Raw genomic sequence first — 25,639 nt, 5'->3', positions numbered from 1 at the left:
GTAAACATGCTGATAAATACTCAAGTGGGCATATATATGTGCATATGTGTGTGTGTGTGCATTTCTCAAGATTTTAAATTTGCTTCATCAGGCTTTTTCCTCTTTGTTCTAAACATGTACTTTGGGCAGGGTGATGGGTCCTCATTTCACCTTAGGTGGCACTCCAGACCGCTTCTCTTACACTCATTAGTATTTATTGAAAATCACTTTCCATTTAGGCAGCTTTCCAGTTTTATAAAGGCCTTGAAATGAAGTTAACCTGTGCAGCATCAAATGCTTTAGTAAGTTCAGCCTCCATAATTAGAAATTCCATTAAACCACTTTAGAGATAATAGTAATGTGGATTACTGTTGAGAGAATAATGATTCTTTGTACCACTTAACCGCACTCTGAGGTTTTGAAACTATGAAGGTGTCTGGGCCTTACGACCTTCACCTTGATTCTTAAACAACTTGAACTCTTTTACCCAGTCGTGAACCTATCAGTGATCTTCTTCCATGGAAAGATGCATTTTTAATATTTAAACAGGCGAGTTTAACAGTTTGTATAGGGGGATATAGATAGAATTGTGAGTGTAGGATTGGAGACCAACCAAATGCAGTAATAACAGTGAAAGTGACCGTTTGCACTAAGTCTAGCATTTTCAGCTCTCGTCATCGGCAGCCAGCAAGCGCCATTTCGTGGTGACCCTCTGATTGGGTTCTGTAGAGCACTGACCCCTCGTGTGTGCTAATAGGGGCACACTAGTTTGGAACATGTTGCCTCCTCGGAAAGTCAGAGAACACAGTAGTGTAGGTAAAGTCATGGGAAATCCTAGAGTGAAGACACCTACCTACTTACGTTTAACCTAGTATATCTCAAACTTATTTGACCATAAAACTCTCTTCTTCACATAACATTTATTGAAGAGCCTTGGGACACACTTTGGAAAATGGTAACCATGTGATGTAGGAGATGCTTTCAGATTCACAATCATATTTGATCCTCAAAAGCGCCAGCACTCACGGCTTGCTCTGAGACCTGCTTCTGAGGTGGCATTTGGATGGGGCAGCGGTGGGAGAAACCGAGGTAGGAAGGATGAGGGCAGTGGGATAAACTAGGCCTAGAAAGAATATCAAAGGGAAGGAAACAAATCATCCCAACTGCAGAAGCTGTCTGTCCGACACGCAGGCGCTGGGCAGACAGTGGTGGATTTGGGAGATCCACCCAGCTGCAGGCTGGGTGTTGGATACTAGTGCTGAGCAACACTGACCCCCCGCATGCTCTGTGATGTCTCACCACTACCTGAACGTGCCCTCTATCTTGTTTACATCCTCCCCTTCCTCTGCCTCTGTTCTTCCCAGAAATGCCTAGTCGCTTGTTCTGAGAACGTGTTAGGCACCATGAATTCAGAGAGAAGAATCAGTTCTTGCCCTCAAGGAGCTTCATATGCATTAAGAGGGCCTAAAAATAATCAGGCATTTATCCTGTAGCATAATAGGAGATAAGACGTGGGACACAGATTGGAGGAATCTAGAGAAAGAGTTGGTTCTTTAGAATTAGTAAACTAGATTAACAAGATGGGAGAAAGGAAGACTGTAGCAGAGAAGAAAGCACTGCTGAAGCAGGTCAAAAAAAGAAAAAGAAAACTCAAATATTTCTTACTATGGAGTATGTAGTATTTGATCCAGAAGGCATTGGTTGACACTGAGTTTTTAGCAAGTGAGCATCAGTAGTGTGTGTCATTAGAAAGATCTCTTGGCTGGAGAGGAGCATGAATTAGAGAAGAACAGAGCAGAGGCAGAGAGGCAAGCACTTTCAGTGACCCAGGCAATAGCATTGGAAAGGAGAGGAAGGAAGAGATCCCAGAGATGCTACAGCAAGACAGTCACAGAACTTGCTGACCGGATGAATGGCAGGTAAGGAAAAGCGAGGAATGTGAGATGAACCGCTGTCCTGCATTTCTTGTTACCAAAGGAGGAAAAAAAGAGATGGTTTTTGGTGAACCTTAAAACACATCTAAGGCTTATTAAAACATTGGATCCAGGCCCTGGTTGGGCAGCTCAGTTGCTTAGAGAGTTGCCCCAGTACACCAAGGTTGCAGGTTCAATCCCCGGTCAGGGCACATACAAGAATCAACCAATAAATGCATTAGTAAGTATAACAACAAACCAATCTCTCTCACTCTCTCTCCCCCATTGTCCCTTCCTCTCTCTTTCTAAAATCAATAAATTTTTTTTAAAAATTAAAGATTGGATTTAGTTCCAGTTACGCCCTGTCACAAGGGACTGCAGTAGGGTAGAAGCGATGTCTCTAGGATGAGAACTTGCATGGATGGGTAGGACCAGCTTCCAGTTTGTAATTGCGTTCCTTGTTCTTCTCAAGTCACGTAACACAGACCACGTCCTGGATCCACCCCGTGACGAGCGCACTGAGCCTGTCTTGCTCAGAGGAGAATGAAGAGGATCGCTCCAGAGAACCTCCCGACCTGAAGAGCTAGTGGTTTTCTGTAGGAAGCTGAGCTCCGTGGTCTTCCGGCACCTGGGTCTCCAAGGAGGACTCTGAGACGCAATGGTTTACTCTAAGACGGGAGTAAACGCATGTGACCTATTGATGTTGTGAAACGGAGACTCTGCATTGAAGGCTAACTTTTGTAAAACTCTTTGATCCAACTGTATACATTCACAGGATCCATCGCCACTACAGTAGTTCTTTAAGAATGATCTAGTCCTATTTTTTGAAATCATATATAATTAGACTTTGTATTATGTATACTTTTTATATATAATTAGAACTTTGCAATTTTATATACAGTTCTTTATGGAGTATCTAATACAGTGATTTCTAGAATTAACACTTAGGTGGGAAAATTATGTGAATATAGTGAAACCCTTCATTTATTTGAAAATTCACTAATCTTTTATACTTGTATCTTAGGAAAGTGAGTAAGCAAGCTTTGGGGATTTTTTTAAAGATCACAGGTAGACTGCTGTCTCACAGGCTACTGGATGTAGTCTGCGTTTGATGGGGCTTTCTGATTTACATACTGCTTTCCCGACCCTGTTTCATTCACACCGTCCAGCACACCCATGAGGCAGATCCGTGGGTGATTTTTATTCCGCATTTCGTTTATGGAAATAGTGGTTCAGAGAAGTGAGGCACCTTGTCCTGGATCTTCTGATTCTCTGTCCAGCCCCCTTTCCACTGCACCCTGCTGTCCCAGCAGAGGCAGGTCACAGCCCCACACACAGGGCTCATGGTTCTGTTGATGCAGCTGAGCTCCATGCTGTGCAATCTGGCGGCCGCTGAGATGCAGCAGGCACCTCTTCAGTTAAACACGGCCCCCACATAACTCCACTGTGGTCCTAGAAGCCCTCCCCCCTTCTGCACCCCCAAATCCTCACCAGGTAGGAGCATGGTTTTGTGATGTTTCAGCAGGCTTCTTGGGGCCGGCTCACATCAAGGACTTGCCCTGCTTATGTTGCCCTCGTCAGATGGAGCATTTGAGGGTCGTTGATGAAAAGAGGGGCATCCAGAGTCTCCTCTGCTATCAAATGAGATGTCCTTGAACCCTTTTGCTCCAAATTCAAGATTGACATCATTATTGCTGATACCACCCACCAAACTAATTATGCTTTTGATCTTATTTTATTTTATTGTAAGGATGCTAGACAATTTCTAGTGGAAATGAGCCATTGACTTGGAATGCTAAAGATTTTCTCTCAGTTTAATGATTTAAACCCGAGGCTGGAAAATGGAGGGGGTTGTGGAGTGGGGAGGAAGTCATTTCAAATGTCCAGGGCATTAGGTACCAACTGAAAAATAAAAAGGCATTTATTCTCATCCAGTGTTGTATTTTTAGGTAATATACTGAGAAAGAAAGTGAGTAAGAGTCATTAATTACTCAGAATACCTGTTCCCACACCATACCTAATCACACAGAGAAGCTACTGTTGATCGCTCTGGCCATTTTTTCTCTTCCCTTCTCCCCACCTGCCCCCTCACACTCCCCCGTCCCCTTCTCTTCCCTCCTTCCTCTTGCTCTCCCTCTCTGCCTCCCCTCCTCTGACATGCAAGTAGGAAACAGAACTCAGAACCCTGAGCAGCATCTGATGCAGTGATTTTTCAAACGCCTTCTGGTGAAAAAGACCCATTTTTCAAATGAATTCTTATACAGAATCGCAATATATACACAACAGAATTTTTAAAGTATTGCTACTCTGCCTGAAATAAGATGAAGGCCTGAAGCCTGGTGCAGGCAGCCCCCCAGCACTGCCGTGCAGACCCAGAGCTCCTTAGGCGCCTAGGGTGAGAATCATCAGTCCCAAGGTCACACAGAGGCTGAGTGACCAGGAGAACATCAGACCTAGATCCTAAGGCTCCCAGTCTACTAAGTCTCCCATGGCATGGAACACAGATGTCTATTGTAAACACATGTGTGCGTTGTGCTCACCCATACATTGAGGGAGCGCTTTCCGTGTGTCCCCCCATCAGTGCATGAGATTCTCAAGCACCTGAAGTCACTTTCATAAGTTAGTGTCTGTGCTCGTGAAAGTACAGAGTTTTTTTTGTTGCCAAATTAATTGTATGACATTTCCCTCCCCCTTCCAGAAGTGTTTTCCTAATTTGTTTCTAGCAAGGAAGCACAGAGGAGATGCCAGAGTCAATCGAGATCAAGGTCTTGGGCACCGTCGCACTGACCGACACCTCGTATGTTAACTTTGCTCTTTTGTGCCGCCTCCCTCCCTGCTTCTGTCAGATACCTAATGGGAAAGGCACCTAGAATTTTATTATTATTTATTAAGCATTTCTGTGCCATACATGGCGATTGGCAGTTTGCATATGTTACTGCATTATCTTCTTAAAACAGCCCATGAGGTAGAAACCCTAATTGCCTCTGTTGTGCAGCAGAAACGTAGCTTTAGAGAGAGTTGCTAATCTTGGCCTTACAGTCACACGGCACTCGCGTGTGGAGGCTGGCGTTTCAGGCAGGTCTCACACAGCCCGCTCTGGGCAGAGCTGCTTACCTTTCACTGTGTGGGATGCTCGGGGCAGAGCTGGGCTCTGTGGGTCAGTTTTACAAAGAGGCAGGTTCCGGTTGGGCACGATAAGGAACTTCCTGGTAGTCAGCCCTGGGAAAGGAGTCCCCAGGAGAAAGTGGGAGGGAGCACCGTCCCAGGAGGTGTTCCATCCGCCTGAGCACCTTACTGCAGGGACGTTGCTGAGGAGGTTCAGGGTCAGAACTGACTGCATCACGTGAGCATTCTCCAAGATTCCACTCTTCTTTATGCTTCTGTGACCCTAAAGCAGCAGATGGCTGCCCTAAGACATGCTCAAAGAAAGATGTGCTAAGGACCCTTTCACAGCCTTTCTCCACTGCAAGTAGGACCCCCAAAGTATTGTTTGGTGAATTGACATTTACATAGCCAGGCTTTCTTGTATGTAAATCAACCCTACCAGCGTAGTCATTGTGAACTCCTCTCCACCGACCCACTGACCCAGACTTCTAGGCTTGGGCCGTCTCGGTGTTCTGACGTCCTTCCATCCCACTTCACTGAAAGTGACCGAGCTGAGCCATTCTTACTCAGTCCCTAAATATTTCCCGAGCACCAACAATGTGTCAAGCAAGGGCACTGTGGTGAAGTAGGGTGATAGCCAGCCACTTCCAGGTTCTGTTTACAGGTGGTTAAAAAAGTAAAAAGCTTCTCAGGTGGCCAGAATTGGACAGCTTCTCTGAATTTTTTGAATTTTAAAGACAATCTATTTCTATGAAAAATCAGGTAGTATGAAGTTGAATAAAATTTTGAAAAAACAAAATAAAAATAGCCCATCTCTCCGGAGGTAGCCATCACTAATATTTGATGAGTGTTTTTACTTAAAGGGACTCATACTGTGAAGTAGCTTTCTTTTGACTTAATACATCGTGGTCATTTCTTTCACCTCAATACCTAGATCGATGTTATATCTCAAATGTCCGTGCGAAATATCTGCGCCCAGATAACTCACAGGCAGCCAGCACGCTGTCGATGAACAATGAGGCTGTTTTAAGTCTTCTGTGACTGACAACGGATGTCACGGTGAACGTTCTTATGTGCACATTCTTGCACCTGTTCAGCCCTTTCCCTCGTGCGTCTGTGCCCTCTGGTGCCAATGTCTAGAGCAGGATTGGAATGATAAAAGTAAACTGCCGTGTCAGAACAGGTTCACTCTGATTTTGTCGGGTGTTCATCAATCTTCCTCCATAAAAACAGGACCGATCTACACTACCACCAATAGTGTATTGGTGCTTTTCACTATATCACGGGACTTTCTCGGGTCTTGAGATTGCAAGTAACTTTTCCGATTATTTTTGTGCTTTGAAGGGTAGCTTTTCATTCCATTGTTGCCAAAGGACCGGAACTTTTTCATTGGGAGGTTTTGGTTGGGTTTTTTTTAGCAGCAGAGACCAATTCTCTCCATAGAGGGGCATCTAGCAGTGACTAATTCACCGTGTGTCAAACACATCGTTACTCTTAGCTTTTCACCTGAAAATACTTACCTTTCCTACTTCGCACACAACGGTTATGAGAGCCAACGTTTAAATGAGCTCACTTGGGTGAGAGCCCTTGGAGAAGGGCAAAGCACAGTACAAACACACCTATAAGTTCTTCAGGCCTGAGTTTCCTCATCTGTAGAAGGAAGATAATAATTCCCTGCTTCTTCCCAAACCGATTCAACTCCGCAACCATTTCCCGTGCACCTGCTAAATGCCAGGCAAGACGTAAGGTCTCAAAGTTACCATGGTGAATTGTACCGATTCCTAAATCAAGAAGCTCATAATCTACCATCTTTTTCCTTTATTTTCTTTTTTTCTCAGAAACCTTGTACTATTCTTTAAAGGAGTAAGAAGTTAAGGGTTTGTTTAGTAAGAACCCCTGAAGAAAGACCCTTTATCACGCTCTTAAATTTGAATAATTCCAAAATAATAACACCCCTTGTAGAAATGAAAGAAAAGAAGCATACTGTATGAAGGGCCTCTCCAATAATAAATGCAAAGCAGCTGTAAAAATACAGAGTCAAATGATACTTTCATAAAGTGTTTGCAAAGTTAGAAAATATTATTCTTTATCTAGGGAGAAATGGACGTTTTTGTTTTCTCTGCTAAATGAAATGCAACATTTCCAAGGCTCAACAAACTTGAGTTTGAACAATATATAGAACAGAAAGAACTGAACTAACAGTAAAACAACTCACGTGCTCTGTTGCATGTAACTTTTGAGAAGGTGGAAAGAACTGTAAGCAGAATATGCCTGCGGAGCTTAACTTTAGAAATAAAATACCCAAGATGTCTTGACCACAACTCTCCACGTGTAATATCATTGCCTGCATGATGACTGTGTAAACATTAAATGCAGTCCTGTATTTGTTTGCTTCATATGATTTTTACATTTAAATAGTAATACTTGTGTTAACTTTTTTGTTTCACTTTTACTCTCAGGTCGGGGGGTGGGTCTGAGGGAAAGTGCCGTCACACTAATAGCGTGGATCCCCTATTCCCATTTCCCCATCACCAGGTTATTCTTTACCATTTTACCCTGTCTATTTTTTACATTGTGTATCAACTTGTAATGATTTTTTGTTTATTGTCTTTCTTAATAATAGGAGCAATAATTGCAGTAAGCTCCACGAAGGGAGGTATTTCTCTGTCCTTCTCATCATTGTGTCCTCCAGATCTACCCCAGTGCCTGTCACACAGCAGGTGTTGAGTGCACACCCGTGGGATTGAGTGTGTGATACGCTGTGCGCAACTAAGACTTAGTTCCAGCTTAACTCTCAGGCCGTTGTGTTTACTTACTCCCTTCAACACTTACCAAAGTGCTCTTGGGTGCCAGACACTTCGCCGAGTGCCAGTGATACAATGCAAAACAGACTTCGTGATCCTAGCCCCCATGTAATCTGTACTTTAGGGAAAGAACATTCAACTTAAATTGACCAAAGCCTTTCCATTTCTTTCCTTTCTCCCATATTTGAACTTCTAGGCCATTCAGTGTTCATTGCTTTAAGAAGGAGACTTTGCTTGGGGGGATGGGCACACAATGCAATGTGCAGATAACGTTTTGCTGAGTTGTACACTTGAAACCTATACGGTTTTGCGAACCGGTGTCACCCCTATGAATTCAATAAAGTAAATAAAATAAAATAAAAAGGTGTGACATTAGAAAGCAGAGGAATATGTCCTCTGAATTTTAGATGTCTGGCTCCTCAGGCCCTGGAAAGGATCCGTGATTTGGACCAAAAATGGGAGGGTGCACACAATGAGGAAGAGCAAGGCTTCCTACTCCCTGCTCAGGAAGTAGTTCCCTGGCTATTGGATGGGGAACCCAAAAGGCTGGTGGGGCTCAGAGAAGAAGGCCTGGGCCCCACCTCCAGAGGCCACCTTCTTAGAGCAGCAAAACCCCAATTGTGTTTGTGCTGAGAGCAGAGGAGACCCATTCCTCATTGTACCTTCCAATGGAAATGACTGCACAGTATGTCTAAGGAGATGGGGCCTTGCAGGACTTCACTGAGCTTCCTCCGAACCAGTGTTCAAAGGAGGAAATCAGATTGATGTCCATGATCCCAAAAGGACCACAGGAGTAGCAGGAAGACTGACTGGCCCCGAGTGAGGATGTCCATTCGATCCCCATGGCCTCTCAATGAATCTGAGTTTGGACAGTGACGACAGACCATCCAAACCCAGAGTGCCTTAGCACTAGCTAAGCCTCCCAGAGCTCAGCAGTGACTCCAAAGAATGGAGGGAACTGCAAGCTGGCCGAGGTTAGCGTCGGTCAGGTGCCGAGGCCTCCTTCCTCGCGGAGGGAGCTCCTGCAGGGTAATCCTGCGGCCCTGTCTCTGCGTCTGCACTCTCAGGCACCACTTACACGCTCAGTGAGATTGGAATACAGGGCAAGATGTGTGCTTTTTCTAGAACATTGCTGAACTATATTCCTTTTTCTCTCTTCCATGCCAACATTGCCTGTTTGTTTTCCAGATCCTTATTACCTGGATAATTGCAGTGTACGCAATATACCTTCTCCCCTCTCTCCCACCCCTGTCCTCCTCAATCTGCTCACCATGTTTCGTCAGAACTGTCTTTCTGAAACACAGATTTGGTTCGATCGCTCCCTTGCTATTCGTCGGTGGTCCCTAGCACCTGCCATGATCTGACCCCTTCCTCTTTCTCTCTGGCCTCATTTTTCATCAACAACCACTCAGACTCTGCTCTCTGTCTCGGGGGCTCCTCCTGCCTCATTTCCTCACCAGATCCAAGACACCATTCCTTCTCCCCCTCCAAGGCATCACTCTCAACTCATGTCTTCTGTAAGGACCTTGGCACACGCTGCCTTCCCCATGCCCAGCGTTGGCACAGTGGATGCCATCTCTGCATTTTTCCTACACGTCCAGGCCCTCTTCCCACTCGGGGGTGGTAGAGTAAGAACTTCCACCCCACGGGGAGCTGCTGACCTGCTTGGCCAGACACACACTGGGTTACTACGTTTATTTGCTAATATATTTTTATCTAGAGAGCTGGGTTACTGAGTCTTAAAAGCTCTTCACATGGTAACAAAAATCGGAACCCTGGTTAAGGGTAACTGCTAGCCTCTGGCACTGTGGCTGTGCCACTCGACATCAGCAGCTTGGCGAGCAAATCCTGCGGAGCTGCGGTGGTAGGCAACGGCTCAGACAGTCTCTTGTTTCTTATGTGTGCGTTGGTGCATTTTACCAAGGTCACCGGATGGTGAGAAGGTTAACTAGGAAGAGCCACACTCTAAAATCCGTCCCCAGCCCCTATCACTGCACACCTTTTAGTGAAGCCTCTCTCATACTATATGTGCAATTAATTTGGATGGGAAGGGACATGTGTGTCTCTCCTACTAGACTCTGAGCCCCTTAAATCAGAGTCTGTGTATTTTTTATCCCTTGCACAAGACATGGCATAGGAATGTTCAATAAATGTTTATAGACTAAAGTTTTAAAAGTGATTTATTGTTTTAAAAACCTTAGCTGTGTCCTGCTTCTAGCAGGGAAAAGACAAAGTGAATGGGAAGGAACGTGGGACAGGGTTTAAGCATGTCTGCACCAACTAGTCCTCACGCTGGAACGACGTAGTGGATCTTGCTGGAGGAGGAAGTGTGGGCTGCCTAAGTGTGGCCATAAAACAGTGTGACCGCAGGGGGGGCGGGGGGTGGGCAGCACATGCTCCAACACCGTCAATTTGCCCAAGCTTTTGAAAAATACAACAGGATGATTTTGGTGCAGGATGGTAGCTAAAGCCAAAAAGCAAAATACAAGGTTAGTGCATTTCAAGGCAGCCGTGTTAACACTTCTGTCCTTATAGGTTAATTAATCATGTTGCTGAGGAATTGACTGGGCCCAAGGGAGCTGTGTTTTGCCACAGTATTTTGCAAGTGCAGAAATCATCCCATCCATAACTAAGCCCACTGGATTTGCTTGACTGCTGCTGTTTGACAATGGAGAAACTCATTTTTTACCAGGAAAACGTGGGAAGGGAAAACAGGAATACAGAGCAAACTAGGTGGATAATGAAGTGATCTTGGTAAACAGACAGTTCCGGTCAGTGGGATATGAAGGGTGTTCGTGGGCGGATCCTGTCTCTGCAGACTGAGTAGTTTGACCACTCAGGGAAGCAATCCATGCATTTCATCTAATGCCAGCTTCTTATTTTTGCACCTGATCCCGTGGGTTATATATAGTTTTTTGATTACCACAAAAAATTTTTAAAAGCTTGCACCAAATTAAATGCATAGAGTACATCTCTGAATGGTGAAAGTGCTGAATATAAGGAAACTCTGAAAGAAATAGGGTGTGTGTATGTATATATGTGTGAGTATGGGTGTGTGTATATATATACCACATGTATACACATATACACATGCTTTAAAGGAATAAGAAATAGTGAATAGACTAAAGCCTACAAAATGGCAAGAATATGGACCAAAGCAGTGGTTCCTTACTCACTGATGGAACTCCTAGTGAGAGTCGTGTATGGTGAGAAGTCACGAAGCTATCTCAGTTCTCCCAGTATTGCTGAGGTGGTTCATTGATTATATTCCTTCTGTCTCTTTCAGTATGATATTTTTGATTAGGATTTCACCAAATTTAAGACTCCATCAATTATGACTCACCATTATTTTATATACTCCTAAATGAAAAGGCATTTAAAATATGACACAGTAAGTTCTTTGGATTTTTGTGTTATGGCCCTTTCAGTAAATCTAAGAGCTCTTTGAACATATATTTTTTATCATGTGAATCTGTAAAGGAAAATTAAATACAAATACATTGTGACATTCCTAAAACTTCTACATATCAGAATGGGACTCTTCTGAGTCTCGTTTTGATTCCGAGTCACTGCTTACATTTCTCGCGGTAACATCCTCTGCCATCAGAGCAAAGCCTTTCTTAAAGGACAGCTGCCCCGTCGGCCGTGGGAGCTTCCCCAAGGCTTTGCATCTGTCCTGTAGTTGGGATGCTAGCGTTTTCTTCAGTCTTTTCAAAAGGACCTAATGGAAGGTTTTTAGACAACAGTCAGGGTTCACATTCCTTCCTCAGGTAGTCCTTACGTGCTTTACTCACTGGACATTGAAGGACTAACAGAGCGTTCCCACCATGGGAAGAACAACCACGCTCACGCGTGCACAGGCAAAGAGCTGTGTCACCATGCTGCCTGGCCAACATCACTGACCGTAAGACACATCTGGTAACCTGTTTGCTCCCCTGACGTGAGTGTGTGTATGGGTCAGGGGTAAAAAACAGCACAGAAATGGAGAAGTAGGACCAGCACGAAGGGAGGGGGACGAAGAAACAGACAAGGCAAGCAAAGCCCACTGGGGTGGGGGTGACTTTGGCACAGTGGCGCAGGGGAGCCCTGGAGACAATGCAAGTGTCCCAGTCGGGGGTGGGGAGCTGGAGTCTGTACCCCTGCACCTTGCGTCTCTCGCCACGCAGGGCAGGCCTGGGAGGGAGAGCATGAAGTGGGTTCTCACAGCCCACCAACAAACACACAGGTGCCGGGTGCTGGGCATGACGGCGTGCAAAGCTGATGCTCCTGACATGGCAGAGGGATCCCAAGGGACTGACAGTGTCTGTGACCCACCCAAGTGTCAAAGACATTCCAATGTGAAGAACATGTGGCTTACAATTGATGAAATATGGTACCGAGGACCAAATTTCCTTGTACCTTGTTCATCCTGCTGCATCCTTAACAGAGAGGTAAAGATGAAATGCTTTAACAAATGAAAAGAGAATGGCCTCTCTGAAAAGTTATTTAATTCAATCAAAATGATTTTAGAAGCTCTTCCTAACAATCCTAACAGAAAATGCTAGGAAGAGATCAAGGGACCCGTCCCTCTGCACTGGGAGTTGAACGTCTAAGCTACCGAAGCAGACACCTCGGTGTTATTTACTCCATGAAGACAACCTCTAAAGCTGGACGATTCAAACTCCCTCAATAACCTACTGCAGAGCCTGTTCTTTTCCAATTTCAAAGAAAGTAAAAACAAACCTTTCCACCTGTGATGAACCTTCCCTAAAATTATTGATTGCTAAGATATGGTAAAAACCAGGTATTTTTAAAACACGATGATGCTGTATGCTACGGTAGATGACAGATATTCCCGAGTGTTATTAGGGCGTCTATAAGTCACTACAAACTTTTTAGAAAGCACTCTTGAAATATCTATCAAGAACCTTGAAAATGTTCAAACTTTTTGACCCTATAGTTCTACTTCTGTGAATTTATCCCCACAAATAGTCACCACTTTAGACAAAAAAAAAAAATTGTACTGAAAAGTTTTTGAAGCAAATACATATTGGGTTGGCCAAAAAAGCCATTTAGTTTTTTCCGTAAAATAAAAGACACATTTTTTCATTTTCACCAATATCTTTATTGATTTGGATATTTTGAGTATGTCGGCTGGCTCTTACATGGTACAGTGTTGATTGTTCTCAATTAATGTCTTGATTTGATCTCTATCAACTTCAAATGGTCTACCCAACCCTGGAGCATCGTCCAGTGAGAAATCTCCAACACGAAACTTCACAAACCACTTTTGACACATTTGATCAGTCACAGCATCTTCTCCATACACTGCACAAATCTCTCTTTGTGTTTCAGTTGCATTTTTTATCTTTTGTGAAATAATAAAGCATAATATGCTGAAAATGTATATTTTCTTCCATCTTCAATATTAAAATGGCTACACAAAAATTCACCAATTTGTTAAGTGGTTTTTTTTTAATGCACGCTGATATGACAGCTGTCACAATGCAGTCTAACAAAATTGTTTCAACTGAAGTTAAAGACAACTAAATGTTACTAGAACCATCTTACGGAAAAAACCAAATGAACCTTTTGGCCAACCCAATATATCTATGCCTTAAACCAGGGGAATGTCTAATTAAAATTGTTATTCAACATGATGGAAAATGTTTAAAAATATTTAATGACTCAGGGAAAGTATCCCAATATAACATCAAGTGGAAACAATATGATACCAACAGTATTCTATATATAAATACCATAGAAGACCTGAAGAAAATATGAGATAATATTATTAGTGATATTTACTTTATTCATTTTATTTTTCTGCATTTTAAATTCTCTATAGTGAGCATGTGCTTTGTTAAAAAATTACATCCCTCATACTTTTTTTAGAATTTTGCTTTAGAACTCTGTATACAATTGAGTGAAAGCTTGTTATATATATTATAGGGACTGGAAAGATGACGCCTGACATTTATTCTCAATAATTAAATTGATTCTTGTGGAAACAACAACAAAAAACAGATTTGCATTTAACATACGTGTCTACCACTTGTGTGGTCAGAGTCACTGCATTGGATGTTTATTCGGGATTTTTTTTTCCTTGCTAGAAATGCTAGAGATGCCACAGATGTGATACTTCCTTGTTCATTCTCTGGGGACAGCCATGTTTGATGGCAGAGTAAAGACTGGGGCCTGTGCTGCTATTATGGATGTCAGTTTAAATATTCTCCGGCCGTATCATTGAGGGAACCGTCCTGCAAGGCACCTGAGTTTGCCGTCAATATCTTGTCATTGTCAAAGATCCGAGACCCATTTTCTCTCCATAGAAAACATTTGTGTGGTAAAAATAGCAATAGATTCCAGGAGAGTTGATGCATCATTGGGAATTTTTACGTTAACTCTTAGTATGAGGTACAAGTATTCTTCCTTTGCACATTGTATGTGGTATAGACTCTCCCCCCAAAACATTAGGTGAGCCTCTGAATAACATCTTTGCAGGAAGCACAAAATCTTAGAGCCGATGGGAACTTGTACGTTCCTCTAGTCCAACCACCTTTCAAGTGAAAGTATCCTTTTAAAGCATTCCTGATCAATAGCTATTCAAGGCTTTGCATGGCTATTTCTATTGAGGGGGGAATTGCTAAGTACTTCCGAGAAATCTTATTACTCTTAGAACATTCAACTAAGATTATTGATTTATCAACAAGAAATAACCTGCAACTTAGCCTCCCTGGTGGGTTTTCTTTGTTGACCAGGGAAGCTCCCCCACCACCACCATCTGCTGGGCTGGACGCCAGGTCCTCTGGACCATGTCCTGTCATGGTGCGTTACAGTCCGTCTGAATACACGTAATAAGATGCACGGGGCCGTCTGCATGGAAACTAACTCCTGTTATGGACTGAACTGTGTCCCCTCAAAAGTTGTACGTTGCATCCTAACTCCCACTACCTCAGAATGTGACCTTATTTGGAGATAGGCTCCTTACAAAGGAAACCGAGTTAAAATGGGGTAATTAGGGTGGGCCTTAATCCAACATCACTAGTGTCCTTGTGAAAGGGGGGTTTGGAGAAGAAGGCATGAAAACTGGACAGGTGTCACAAGCCAGGGAACTACCTGAGGCTAGGAGAGAGGTCAGGATCGAGCCCCCCCTGGTGCCTGCAGGGCAGCGGGGCCCTGCCGACGCCTCCATCACTTGGCTGTAGCCTCCTGAACTGTAAGACAAAAAATGTGTTGTCTAAGCCGCTCAGTTCCAGCAGTCCTAACAAACTAATATGTCCCGCCCCCCAAATCCAGAACTGCCCTCTTTACATTTATTTTTAAAAAACTAGTAATTATAGTATTAACTACCCCGAGCGACTGGTATCACTGTTGGTCATTCTTTGTAGAAGTGAGTTCTTGTCCTACTGACTCAGGTCCAGGAGTCCTAGCAAACTGGTATTCCACCCCACGCAAATCCAGAATGGCCCTCTTTACATTAAAAAAAAATGATAATTATAGTAGTAACACTCCTGAGTGGCTGGTGTCACTGTTGGCCATAGCGATCTTCGTAGATGTGCGTCCTTATCCCGCCGAGGTCAGAAGCCAGCCCTCTTGGAGACGCACCGCAGACCCCTCTCCCCTGCAGTGAGCTCTCTAGACTGTGAGTACCGTTTGGCATCTGGTCAGCAGTAAGAACAAACCGCCAAGTGGCCCACGTGGGTGATGCCCAGGCTTGCTGTGTTAAGGGACCCATGGCTGAACATCAGAATCAACTGGAAAGACTTTTAAACTCACAAAGCCTCGCCAAACGCCAGACCCATTCAATCTGAGTCTCCACGAGCAGGCCCCAAACGCCGTGGTAAAGCACTCCGGGGTGCAGGTGGGGCTGAGAATTGTGGCTCTGCACCGGGGTGGGATCCAGGTGACTAAAACGTCCTGGGGAGCAGGTTACCCAGCACGAAAGCTAACACTCGTGGGTCCGTGTGTTCTTACAGTCATGGAACTGCATCTGTGACCTCAGCAGAGCTGGCAGTGACACACACACGTACATGCACTCCCCACCCGTGGGGTTTCCTTGGGTAACTTCCACTTCTGGCACATTTTAAGACTGACCCTAAACCTCAATTTTTTTAAATCCTGATAACACCACCAACTCACATTTTGCAGAATTTACGATTTAAAATTGGCATCTCACGATAACCTGGTGAAGTTTTGCATGTGAGAAAACAGGCAATGATAAGTTGTGTGACTCAAGGCATGTTAGGGTTACTCATTTGTCCCGATTTTCCTGGGACTTTCCCCATTTTAAAGCTGGAGGTCCCACTTCCTGGACACCCCCTCAGTCCTGGGTGAGCCAGGGTGGTTGGGGCCCTGCACCTAAGGCAAGCGGCTGAGTTCAGTCCCAGTTACCTGCTCTGAAGGACCGTAAAGCTTATGTTAGGCAGCCCCTCCTTTCTCAGGGAGAAGGAAAAACTTGGGTAAGTCTCCAGAACCCTGATGTAACTCCTTATGCACTTAGAAAAACATTGAGTTGCTGCCAGGCACAAAGAAAGGCAAGTGGCTGTCCCCTCCCCCAGCCTGTTTGTAGTACGTTCCCTAGGCCCGGAGATTCCCAGGCCACAGCACAGAAAGCCGCGTCAGCCAGGGAGGTCTGTTTCGGTTTGTTGTTGTTGAGTTGTTACAGTCTTGGTTTACTTATTTAATATTTTTTAACTAATCATGTAGGAAATTGACTCTGGGGGGCTGTATAATTCTATGGATTTTTAACCCATACTTAGATACATTTAACCACCACCATAATGAAGATACAGAACAGATTTATCACCCTCCAAGCTTCCTCCTGCTCTGTCTCCCCACCCCAAATTACCCCAAATCTTCACGGTCACTTCTTCGTTTTCCATAACATATGTTGTTTAGAGAATATATAAGTAACTATATAATGTGTTACCTTCTGAGACTGGCTTCTTTCACCCAGTATAACGCCTTTGAAATTCATCCAGGTTGTATGTAACACGTATCAAGCATTTATTCATTTTGCTACTGAGTAGTTTTCCGTTGTGTGGATGAACGGTGGTTAGTTTATTCATTGACCCACTGAAAGACATTTGGGTTGTTTCCAGAGTGTGGTCATTGTTAATGGAGCTGCTGTAAGCATTCATGTGTCGGTGTCTATTCGTATTTGGACTGTAGTTTAAAAAAAGTGAAATTTGTTTATTGGTTTGTGTGTGAACATCCCACTTCTCTGGGGGAAATATCCCAAAACCGGGTTGCTTGATCATGCAGTGTATTTGTTTTCTATTGATCTCATAACCAATCACCACAAATTCAGTGGCTTAAACAACACAGACTGATTATCGCACAGTTTCCTAGGCCAGAAGCCCCTGGGTCTTCACGGGCTCAACCCAAGCTGTCCTCAGGGCTGCGTTTCTTCCTGGAGGCTGTAGGAAGGGACTCGCTTCCCTGCTCATTCAGTTCTAATGAGCCCATTCAGAATTCAGGTCCTTGCGGTTGTAGAAATGAAGTCCCTGCTTCCTTCCTTGGCTTGCAGTTCCCTTCCTCCACCTTCAAAGTCAGCAATGACCAGTCAAGTCCCTCTGACACCACACCTGTCTCTGACCCTCTTTCCTCATCACATCTCTAACCCCGTGAGGAAAGATCTGCTTTTTAAGGATTCCTGTGATTAGGTTGGACCCACCCAGATAACCCAGGATAGTGTCACCATTTCCAAGTCCATACCCTTAATCACTTTTGCAAACTCACTTTGCCTTTGAAGGTGATGTGTCACAGGATCTGGGGCTTAGGGCCTGAGCATCTGTGGGGGGGTTTATCCTGCCTGCCTTTTCCAGAAACTTTCAAGCTCACTTCTAGAGTAGCTGTACCATGTTACATTCCCATCAGCAGCGTTACAGTTCCAGTTGCTCCATGTCCTTGTGAGCACTTGGTATTGTCAGTATTTTTCATTTTAGCCCTTCTCACAGATATGTATGGTATCTCATCATGGTTTAAGTTTGCATTTCCCTTGTGGCTGATGATGTTGAACAACATTTCACCTGCTTATTTTCCATCCTATATCCTCTTTGTTGAAATGTCCATTCAGATCTTTTGCCAGTTTTTAAATGGGGTTTTGGGGAGGGGGTTTTGCAACTGACTTTTGAGAGTTCTTCATAAATTCGTATACAACTCCTTTGTCAGATATGTGATTTTCAAATATTTTCTTGTATTAACTCTAATCTTTTCACATTTTACTAGATGACAGTCACACACATATAATTTTCCCCTGCCTTGGGTTCCCTGAAGGTTGGCCTAGACGGCAGAATGATTGAATTTCAGATCCTAAGCCAGGGTGTTTCCAGGCAGAGAGTGGCTCTGCCAGAGAGTGGCTCTAGTTATGGTGGATCCCAGACATCCGCAAATCACAGTTCAGCCCGTCCCACGTGTTACACTTAGAGAACATAACTTTTGTTGCATTAAAACAATTGTTGCAAGATCCTGGACTGCAGGGTCTTAAAGGAAAACACAAATGCCTAAACTCATGGCACCGACAGCCTCTTTCACGCCAACTTCCCTGCAGTCCAACAGACACCGTGTGACTGTGGATCTGACCGTCACCTGACAGCCATTCTGGGAATCAAATGACAGGAAGTTGGAGTGAACTGGGGGAATTTTGAGAACTCTGGAGAGTGGTTGCTAAGCATGGGGGAGAGATTTCCAATACCACTGAGTCATATAGCTGTGTCGACACCAGATCTGCTTGGAACGGCGTGACTTTTGAGAGCTGAAGACACCTGCTGATGCTCAAGGAGGAAATGTAAACTTTAAGCTGAGAGGGGAAATTTTATTGCAAAGCCTTCTGGAAATTCTTGTGTACGTCTCTATGATAAGGCGGCAATCTGGAGCTGTCTTGAGAATTACCTCCAAGAATCTAAAGTTTCCAGAAACCATCCCAGAGACTTTGAAATTCATAATTTTACCTGTGCCAAGTAGAGGATTTTGTCAGTCAGAACCCTGGAGGAGATGGAAGCTGCCACAGACGGTCCAAATGAAGACACTGCTTCGAGATAGGTGGCGAGGGTTCACAAGCAAGTGGCGGTGAAGCACCCAGAAACTGACGATAGCTAGGGGCCGTTTCTACCTGTAGGACTGAGGGCTACGGGAAGACTTAATGGGAACCGAACCCCGGTGGGGCGGAGGCCCCTGCTGGAGCTGTACTTGTGGAGGCCACAGCTGCTCTCAGAACACGGGCTCAAAGCCAGAAGGGGCAGAAAGTCAGGGGGTTTGTCCTGACCTTGCTCTCCTCCCATCATCCCTGCCCCCAGGGTGCTTCCATTGCTGGAAGGCAGCCTGCCCAAAACACCCAGCAGGAGAGCCCAGGGGAGGCAGCCCACAGGGCTCCACTTCCCCCCGGGGCTGTGGGGGCAGACAGAGGTTAGCAGTGTAAGGAGTCCACCAGAGATTCTTGATTAGGATGTAAGCAGAGATCTGCTATCTGAGCAATACCATCAGAATGAGTTCATCAACATTCACGGCTTGGTGGATAGCTCCCGCCTGCCTTCCAGGGGCACAGGTGCTGCCTGAGGATGAAATCCACACAGTTTTTACCGTCACAGAGCTTCCACCCTTGCAGGAGAGGCAGAGAGACCCAGCAGAAGGTGGAAGAGGGTGTGACGGAAGAACAGAGTGGAGGAATCTAACCCAGACTCGACAGATCAGGGACGGCTTCTTGGAGAAAGTTATGTCTAAAAGGACATTTAAATAATTAGTGTTAGCCAGGTAAGTGGGGGAGTGGGAAGGTGAGAGAACCCGCTGAGCAATGGCAGGGAGGTGAGAGGGAGCGTGATACAGTGGGGCCTGGCAGAGCCAGAGCATCGCTTTGAGGAGTGGGCAGTGCAACAGAGGCAAGGGGAGTGGTCAGAAACAGGGCTCAAGAAGTGAGCCGGGCCAGATCTGGAAAGAACTTGTAAACCACATTAAAAGTTTGGCATTATTCTAAGAACAAGCTGGAGGAATGGAAAAGATCTGAAGCAGGATGATGGCATAATTTTTTAAAGGCTGTCCAAGATGGGGTGGATGGGTGGGCAGGGAACAAGGGTGAAGGGTGTTTCCTCAAAGTGGTCCGTCCTGTGACTGAGACCAAGAGTCTCAACATCCCTGAGCCTCTGCCTGTCGCCCGCGTGACAGAAATCACCAGGGCTCCCCAGCCTCCCTCCCGGGACTGCGGCGAGCAGTGGGTGGACGTCAACAGCCTCCATCAACTGTCGAGCACGCTCGTGATTCTGAGTAACGTCGTGATGAAAAGAAAACATTTCCCAGGGAAATCTGCCTGGTCCTCTGACCCGTTTTCCCAAGAACGGAGAGGAAACTGAGGACGAAGCAGCCCGAGCCAGCACCCACGGACTTCCCAGTGGAGATCCTGTCTTTCCGGTCGGCGGCACGTGGTCACTTGGGCAGTGAAGATGAATTGATAAATGGCCAAGCAGGGCTTTGGGTCGGTTCTCATTTTTGCACACTGTCTATGACCACAGTGGGAAAACTAAATTAATGCCATATGCCCACAAAAATCCCTCTGACATCTCTTATGGTGATGGAAGCTGACAACGGTTATCAGAGCAGAAGAAACATGCAGAAGCGAAAGTAAACACCAAACACCTTTTGGGAAACAAAGTGCCTCCTGGTGACCTTGGCAGCTGTTGGGCTTCCTTAGGTGCGGCCGCCTGGCCTTGTCTAGCTGCAGCCTGACCAGGCTTTTGCCTTCATGCTAGGAGTGCACTTCCTCCCTCTTCCCGGGTTGTGCAGAATTTTAAATGTCACAGTAATCACATCTTCCCCCCAGGATAACGTGAAATATCATCGGAGCTTAATAGAGGTGAACAAATGAGCAAATTCAGATGTTAGCGGGGTAATATGTTGGAGGATTTACATCTATCCTCCTCCACAAGCTGCAAATCAAAGCCTCTGAGTTTCGTAACACACCAACATCAAAAGCTACTATTTCGGAGTCCCTATGGTGTGCCCCACCCTGTTCCAAGTAACTCATCCCTATCACCTCATTTAATTCCACTGACAGCCCTTCGGGGTGGGCGCCGTCATCTCCACTGAACACATACATTACATCAATTCACTGACCTACTTGCAGCCACGTGACTGCGGATGCCTGCCTGTCCCCCGACTTAAGCTGCAGCCTTGGCAAGTGCCTTAACTGCTCTAAGCCTCATCTGCGGAATGGATGTAACAGGAAGACCGAATCTGTAAGACTGGGGAGGATCGGTCACGTTGAAGGGGAGGTTAAGTGCAGCCCTTCAGCGCGGTGCCTGCCACCCAGTAATCGCACGCCGCATGAGGGTTCTCCAGAGAAAGAGGTAGAAGAGATTTTAGAAGACAGAAGAGTCGGGGACACACGCAGGGTGGGGCAAAGGTAGGCGTACTGTTGTGAGTACATGAAACCCAGAGGCTCCTGCAGTTGTGGCACCTGAGAAGCCCACCACCTGCAAGCTAGAGACCCAGGACAGCCAGCGGTGCGTTTCAGTCTGAGTCCAAAGGGCTGAGAACCAGGGGAGCCACTCTGCATGCAGTCCGAGAGCAGGAGAGAACTGGTGCCCCGGCTCAAAAACAGGTAACAGGAAAGCGTTCCTTCTTCCTCGGCCGTTTATTCCAGTCAGGCCTTCCGTGGCGTGGATACAGCCCACCCACATCGAGAGATCTGTCAGTTTTACTTGATCTAGCCATTCAAATGTTACCCTTATCCAGAAAGACCCCCACAACACGGCCAGGAATAATGTTTGACCAAATGTCTGGGTGCTCCACGGCCTAGCCAAGTTGACCAATAAAATTCACCACCACCCTTACTGTCTGGTGCTTTGGTGGCCGTGTTATTGCTACTGCCGTTCCTACTGCGCGCTCGGCCTTCTGTGTCTGTCCAGTCGCCGTATCACAGCACTTCAGAACCAGAAACAGTCATCGGTGTAATGCTAATGACAGCAAAAGCCACAGACAATTCTTTCTTCCCATAGAAAACTTTGCTACATCTTACACATCCAATGCACGGCAAGGTTTCTAACCCCTGGGACTGTTTTCCCTAACACTCCTGAGAAAAATGGGAATCTGTGTTAGTAATCCGGAAATAGGGGAATGCCACATATTGAGCCCTAGAGCTCATACACACCCCCCCCTCATTAACAGCTTCTTTCCAGCCCCCTAGGCGAGGGCTGTGAGTGTGGGTAACCAAGCAAAGGAGAGCTTAGGCTGACTATAAATTAAAAGAAGCCACATCCTTGGGTTGAGTCATCTCATTAGTCTCTCCCATATCACACTGAAGAACAAGAAAATAAATGTGTTTAAATCTAAAGGCAAAAAGAGATATATGAGATATATATATATACACACACACTAAAAAAATGTTCCAAGGCATTTTTCTGGACTCAAACTTATATCTCATTTTCTAAGGTGCCTGATTTTCTCCCCACCAGCTGCATGTGTGATAGCGGAGTTGGAAAGAGCTGAGGTTGAAAAGCAGCTCTGACACATACTAGCCACATAACCCTGAGCCAGACACTCACCTCTGAGCTTCAGGTGCTCCCTCCATTGGGCATAACGCCAATTCTGCATAGCCCTCAGGGAGGTTGAGGAAAACTCCTAGTTCTGTGTCTAACACTTAATAAGGCCTCCATAAAGGCCAGCTTCCTTCCCGCTCCCCACCTCCCACCTTGGTAAGGGAAAAAGTAATCTTCCCTTAAATTACTACTGTCTTCAGATGACTGAAAGGTGGCATTCACTCTTCTCTGTGTAAGGAGGTAGTAGAACTAAAGGAACCATCAAGTCCACTGGTTATCAAACCACCCTCTAAGGAGCCTCCTTAGGAAGTGTGGAGTGAGGAAATAAGCTCAGGTGAGATTGCACCTGCCGGCCCCTCCTTTCAAATGCAGTTCATTTTCCTTTCTTTCCGTATGCATGCTTCCCCTAAGATGTCACTTTACAAAGGATTTTTCAGGGACCAATTGCAAACCGCCGGTCTCATCCAACTCCATTGCAGGGACAAGGAAACAGGCACTCGAAAGGTAAGGCAACCACCTCTACAACCATCTGAGGCAGAATCGGAATTGGAGTGCAGGTTCTTAGACTCCTGGGTCACTGCGCTTCCTGTCACTTCCAGTTGTAACGCCTCACTGTGGCCAGGGTGGGAATGGTAATGTGGAATCGCAGTGTTAGCCCAGGTTTACACTGAGGGGTGTTTCCCGTGAACAGACTCTAGGCAGGAGGAGAGGCCATTTCAGTTGTAGCCCAGAGGCCATGGAGGCTGCCCATGCAGCCCAGGGAAGTCCAAACTCCTCTTCCAGGTTTCCATCCCCAGCCTTCCTCCTACATCATGTCAATGGACACAGTAATTCACCTTCTGCTTTCTACTGTAAAATGGCAGCTTATTTTACTTTATTGAAGACTGGGGAAGGAGAGGCAGGTAAAAGGTGTAGGTGCAGGAGTTACATCATTAAGCTCATACCCTCTATCACACTGGCCTCTATCTTTCTTAACTTTTCCCCTTGTTTCCCCTCACCTCCTTCTTCTATGACTGCCACATAAAACTCCAAATTCTTCTCCTATTTTGTAAAGTTACTCAGTGTTTCTTCCATTCTTGAATATCCAAACCTATCAAGGTGCTCAGCATATTTGAAAAAGTATTCACACCATCAATAACCACCCTTCTTAGAATATAGTTGTGGTTATAGATAGGAAATAATTAAAGTCTGAATATTATTATAACATTCTATTACAAGAAAGTAGAAGCATCTATGATAAACTGAGAGGGTTTTTTCTACCTAAATTTCACCTTGCTTTGTGGAGTGCTCCCACAAGTCTTTTTTGCCATTAACTTGCCCCTACCCTGGAGAATGTTATATTCACCTGAAAACCCACAGCCCAGACTTGGACCCAGTTCTTCAACTTGGTTCTTTTAGGCAGCACAGAGAGGGGCAATTCCACTTTAAGATAATTAAATAGCTTTTGAAATGGTGAACTAAGTAGTTCACCCAACAATCGTACTGAGAACAGCTAGAAAATCTGGACATTTTATTTTCATCTTCTTCAAGTTACTGGAGACCTAAAAACTGACGAGACTTAATGGCATATGAAAGCCACTGAAAATGGCTAAGGTATGTGTTATTAGGGTCTCAGAATGAGAAATAGAAAGAATGGGGAAGAAGAAATATTTGAAGATACATTGGCTGAATTCTTTCCAAAACTAATGAAATACATTGTCATAAATTCAAGAATTCTTACCTCAGGCAGAATAAATACAAAGAAATTCACATTTAAACATATCATAGTAAAACTCATAACCAAAACCAAAAGGAAAACATTTAAAACAGAAAAAAGGGACTGATAACTGTCTCAACAGAAATAATGAAAGACAGGAGATAATAGAATGATTTCTACAGAGTACTTGATGAGGGGAGGGGGATCTTCCAACTGAGATTCTATCACGCAACACAGAACAGCATACAATTTAAAACTTATGAATTGTTTGTTATTTATTTCTGGAATTTTTTGTTTAACATTTTTGGACCATGGTTGGCCACAGGTAACCGAGACCATGGCAAGTGAAACCATGGATAGAGGGAATTACTGTTCTCTCATGTAAGTCCTTGCTACAGATCAGTCTTTCTCTGTATTCATTCTCTTCCTTCTCTTCAAAGCTACATCCTCATTCAATGGATGACAAAAAAAAAAAAAAGCAAGATAAGATCCTTCAGAATTTCTGTAAGAGATCCAAACTGAAAAGAGTTCATTCCTCACATGACAAAGAAACCACGAAAGGTAGCCTTTCAAACCAGTCTCAAAGACTGTGAAGCTAAGGAATTCACCGATGGCTGGAGCCGCCTTACGCAGGCAGAGCACTTTGCACGTCTGTTCCAGACCTCTGCTGAAGCTGCTGCCTCCCTTCGGGACATGGAGTGCCATCATTCACTCACACTGAATGGCCTGTTTTCCTTCCAACCGGCTGTGCACGCGGGTAGGTTGCACCCGTTCTCATAGGGTCTGATTTGCAGAAGGAAACCAGAGAAGCAGCATGTTCATGCATGTGCAAAGCCCTTGCCCAGAAGATGACTTATTACATTAGAGGTGATCAAGCTGCAGAAGGAACCAAGAAAATTCTTTTATGTTGTTAGGAATGTGCACAGCCAAGTATGTGCCGAACTGAGCTCCTCCCTTGGTTCTTGGCAAAGGGCTGATGTGCTGTGCTGCTTTTTTTCTTTCTTCCTTTTGACTCCAGGGCTGTATGGAACCCATTTGTGGAATGCCAGACATGCTATGACAAGTCCCAGATCTCGCAAGCCAACCCAAACCTGGCTGGGCTCAGAGACGGATGGTATGCTCTCCGGGAGCTGGCCCCTGTTCCTGTCTGCATGGATTCAGGAAATGAGGGCCTACCATGGACAAAGCTCCCTCCCAAGGTTATGCAGCTGTAAGGAGAACACATCCAGTTTCCCTCCACAGGAAGCTGCCAAGAGCCCGGAGGAGGAGGACGGAGTATCAGGAGAAGGGGGTGGCCGTGAGGGAGGAATTGTCAGTCAGGGATAAAGGGGACTTAGAATGGAAGCCCTCAGAGGGTATACACCTTTCATAACCATGTTTAGGACATGCAGACATCTTTGCTCTGGCGAGAGAGCCCACAAGGACTCGGTCATCATAGTGAACCCAGTATTAAGCAGGCCTTATCTCATTTCATCTCCACGATGCCCCTGTGACCGGGACTAGCATCCCCTCCACTTTGCAGATGGGAAAACTGAGGCTGAGAGAAGTCATGCCACTGGCCCAAGACCCGTCAGCCGTGGGAGTTAAGGTCACAACTGGACACTGTCTCTCACTGAAAATAATCCATAGCCA

The 25,639-nt window shown here is 45.2% G+C and overlaps 1 protein-coding gene across 8 annotated transcripts in view; it reads left to right on the top strand.

Annotated features, from left to right (window-relative positions):
- The window catches only part of STXBP4 (syntaxin binding protein 4), a 152,427-nt gene extending 126,988 nt beyond the window's left edge, over window positions 1–25,439 (top strand). For 2 of the 8 annotated variants that reach the window (XM_071219359.1, XM_071219358.1), the window contains exon 18: window positions 25,026–25,437. In XM_071219359.1, the coding sequence (XP_071075460.1) occupies window positions 25,026–25,221 (196 nt within the window). In that variant the 3' untranslated portion in view covers window positions 25,222–25,437. Of the gene's footprint in view, window positions 1–2,364; window positions 7,921–25,025 lie in introns of those variants that run through there. The other 6 variants (XM_071219355.1, XM_071219356.1, XM_071219357.1 and 3 more) reach the window with 5 other exon arrangements.
- The last annotated feature ends 200 nt before the right edge of the window (window positions 25,440–25,639 follow it).

Source organism: Desmodus rotundus, chromosome 9 (assembly GCF_022682495.2).
Source record: "Desmodus rotundus isolate HL8 chromosome 9, HLdesRot8A.1, whole genome shotgun sequence".
Taxonomy (NCBI): Eukaryota; Metazoa; Chordata; class Mammalia; order Chiroptera; family Phyllostomidae; genus Desmodus; species Desmodus rotundus.
Note: the sequence above shows the minus strand (reverse complement) of the source record. Positions and strands in the feature narration are given on the sequence as shown.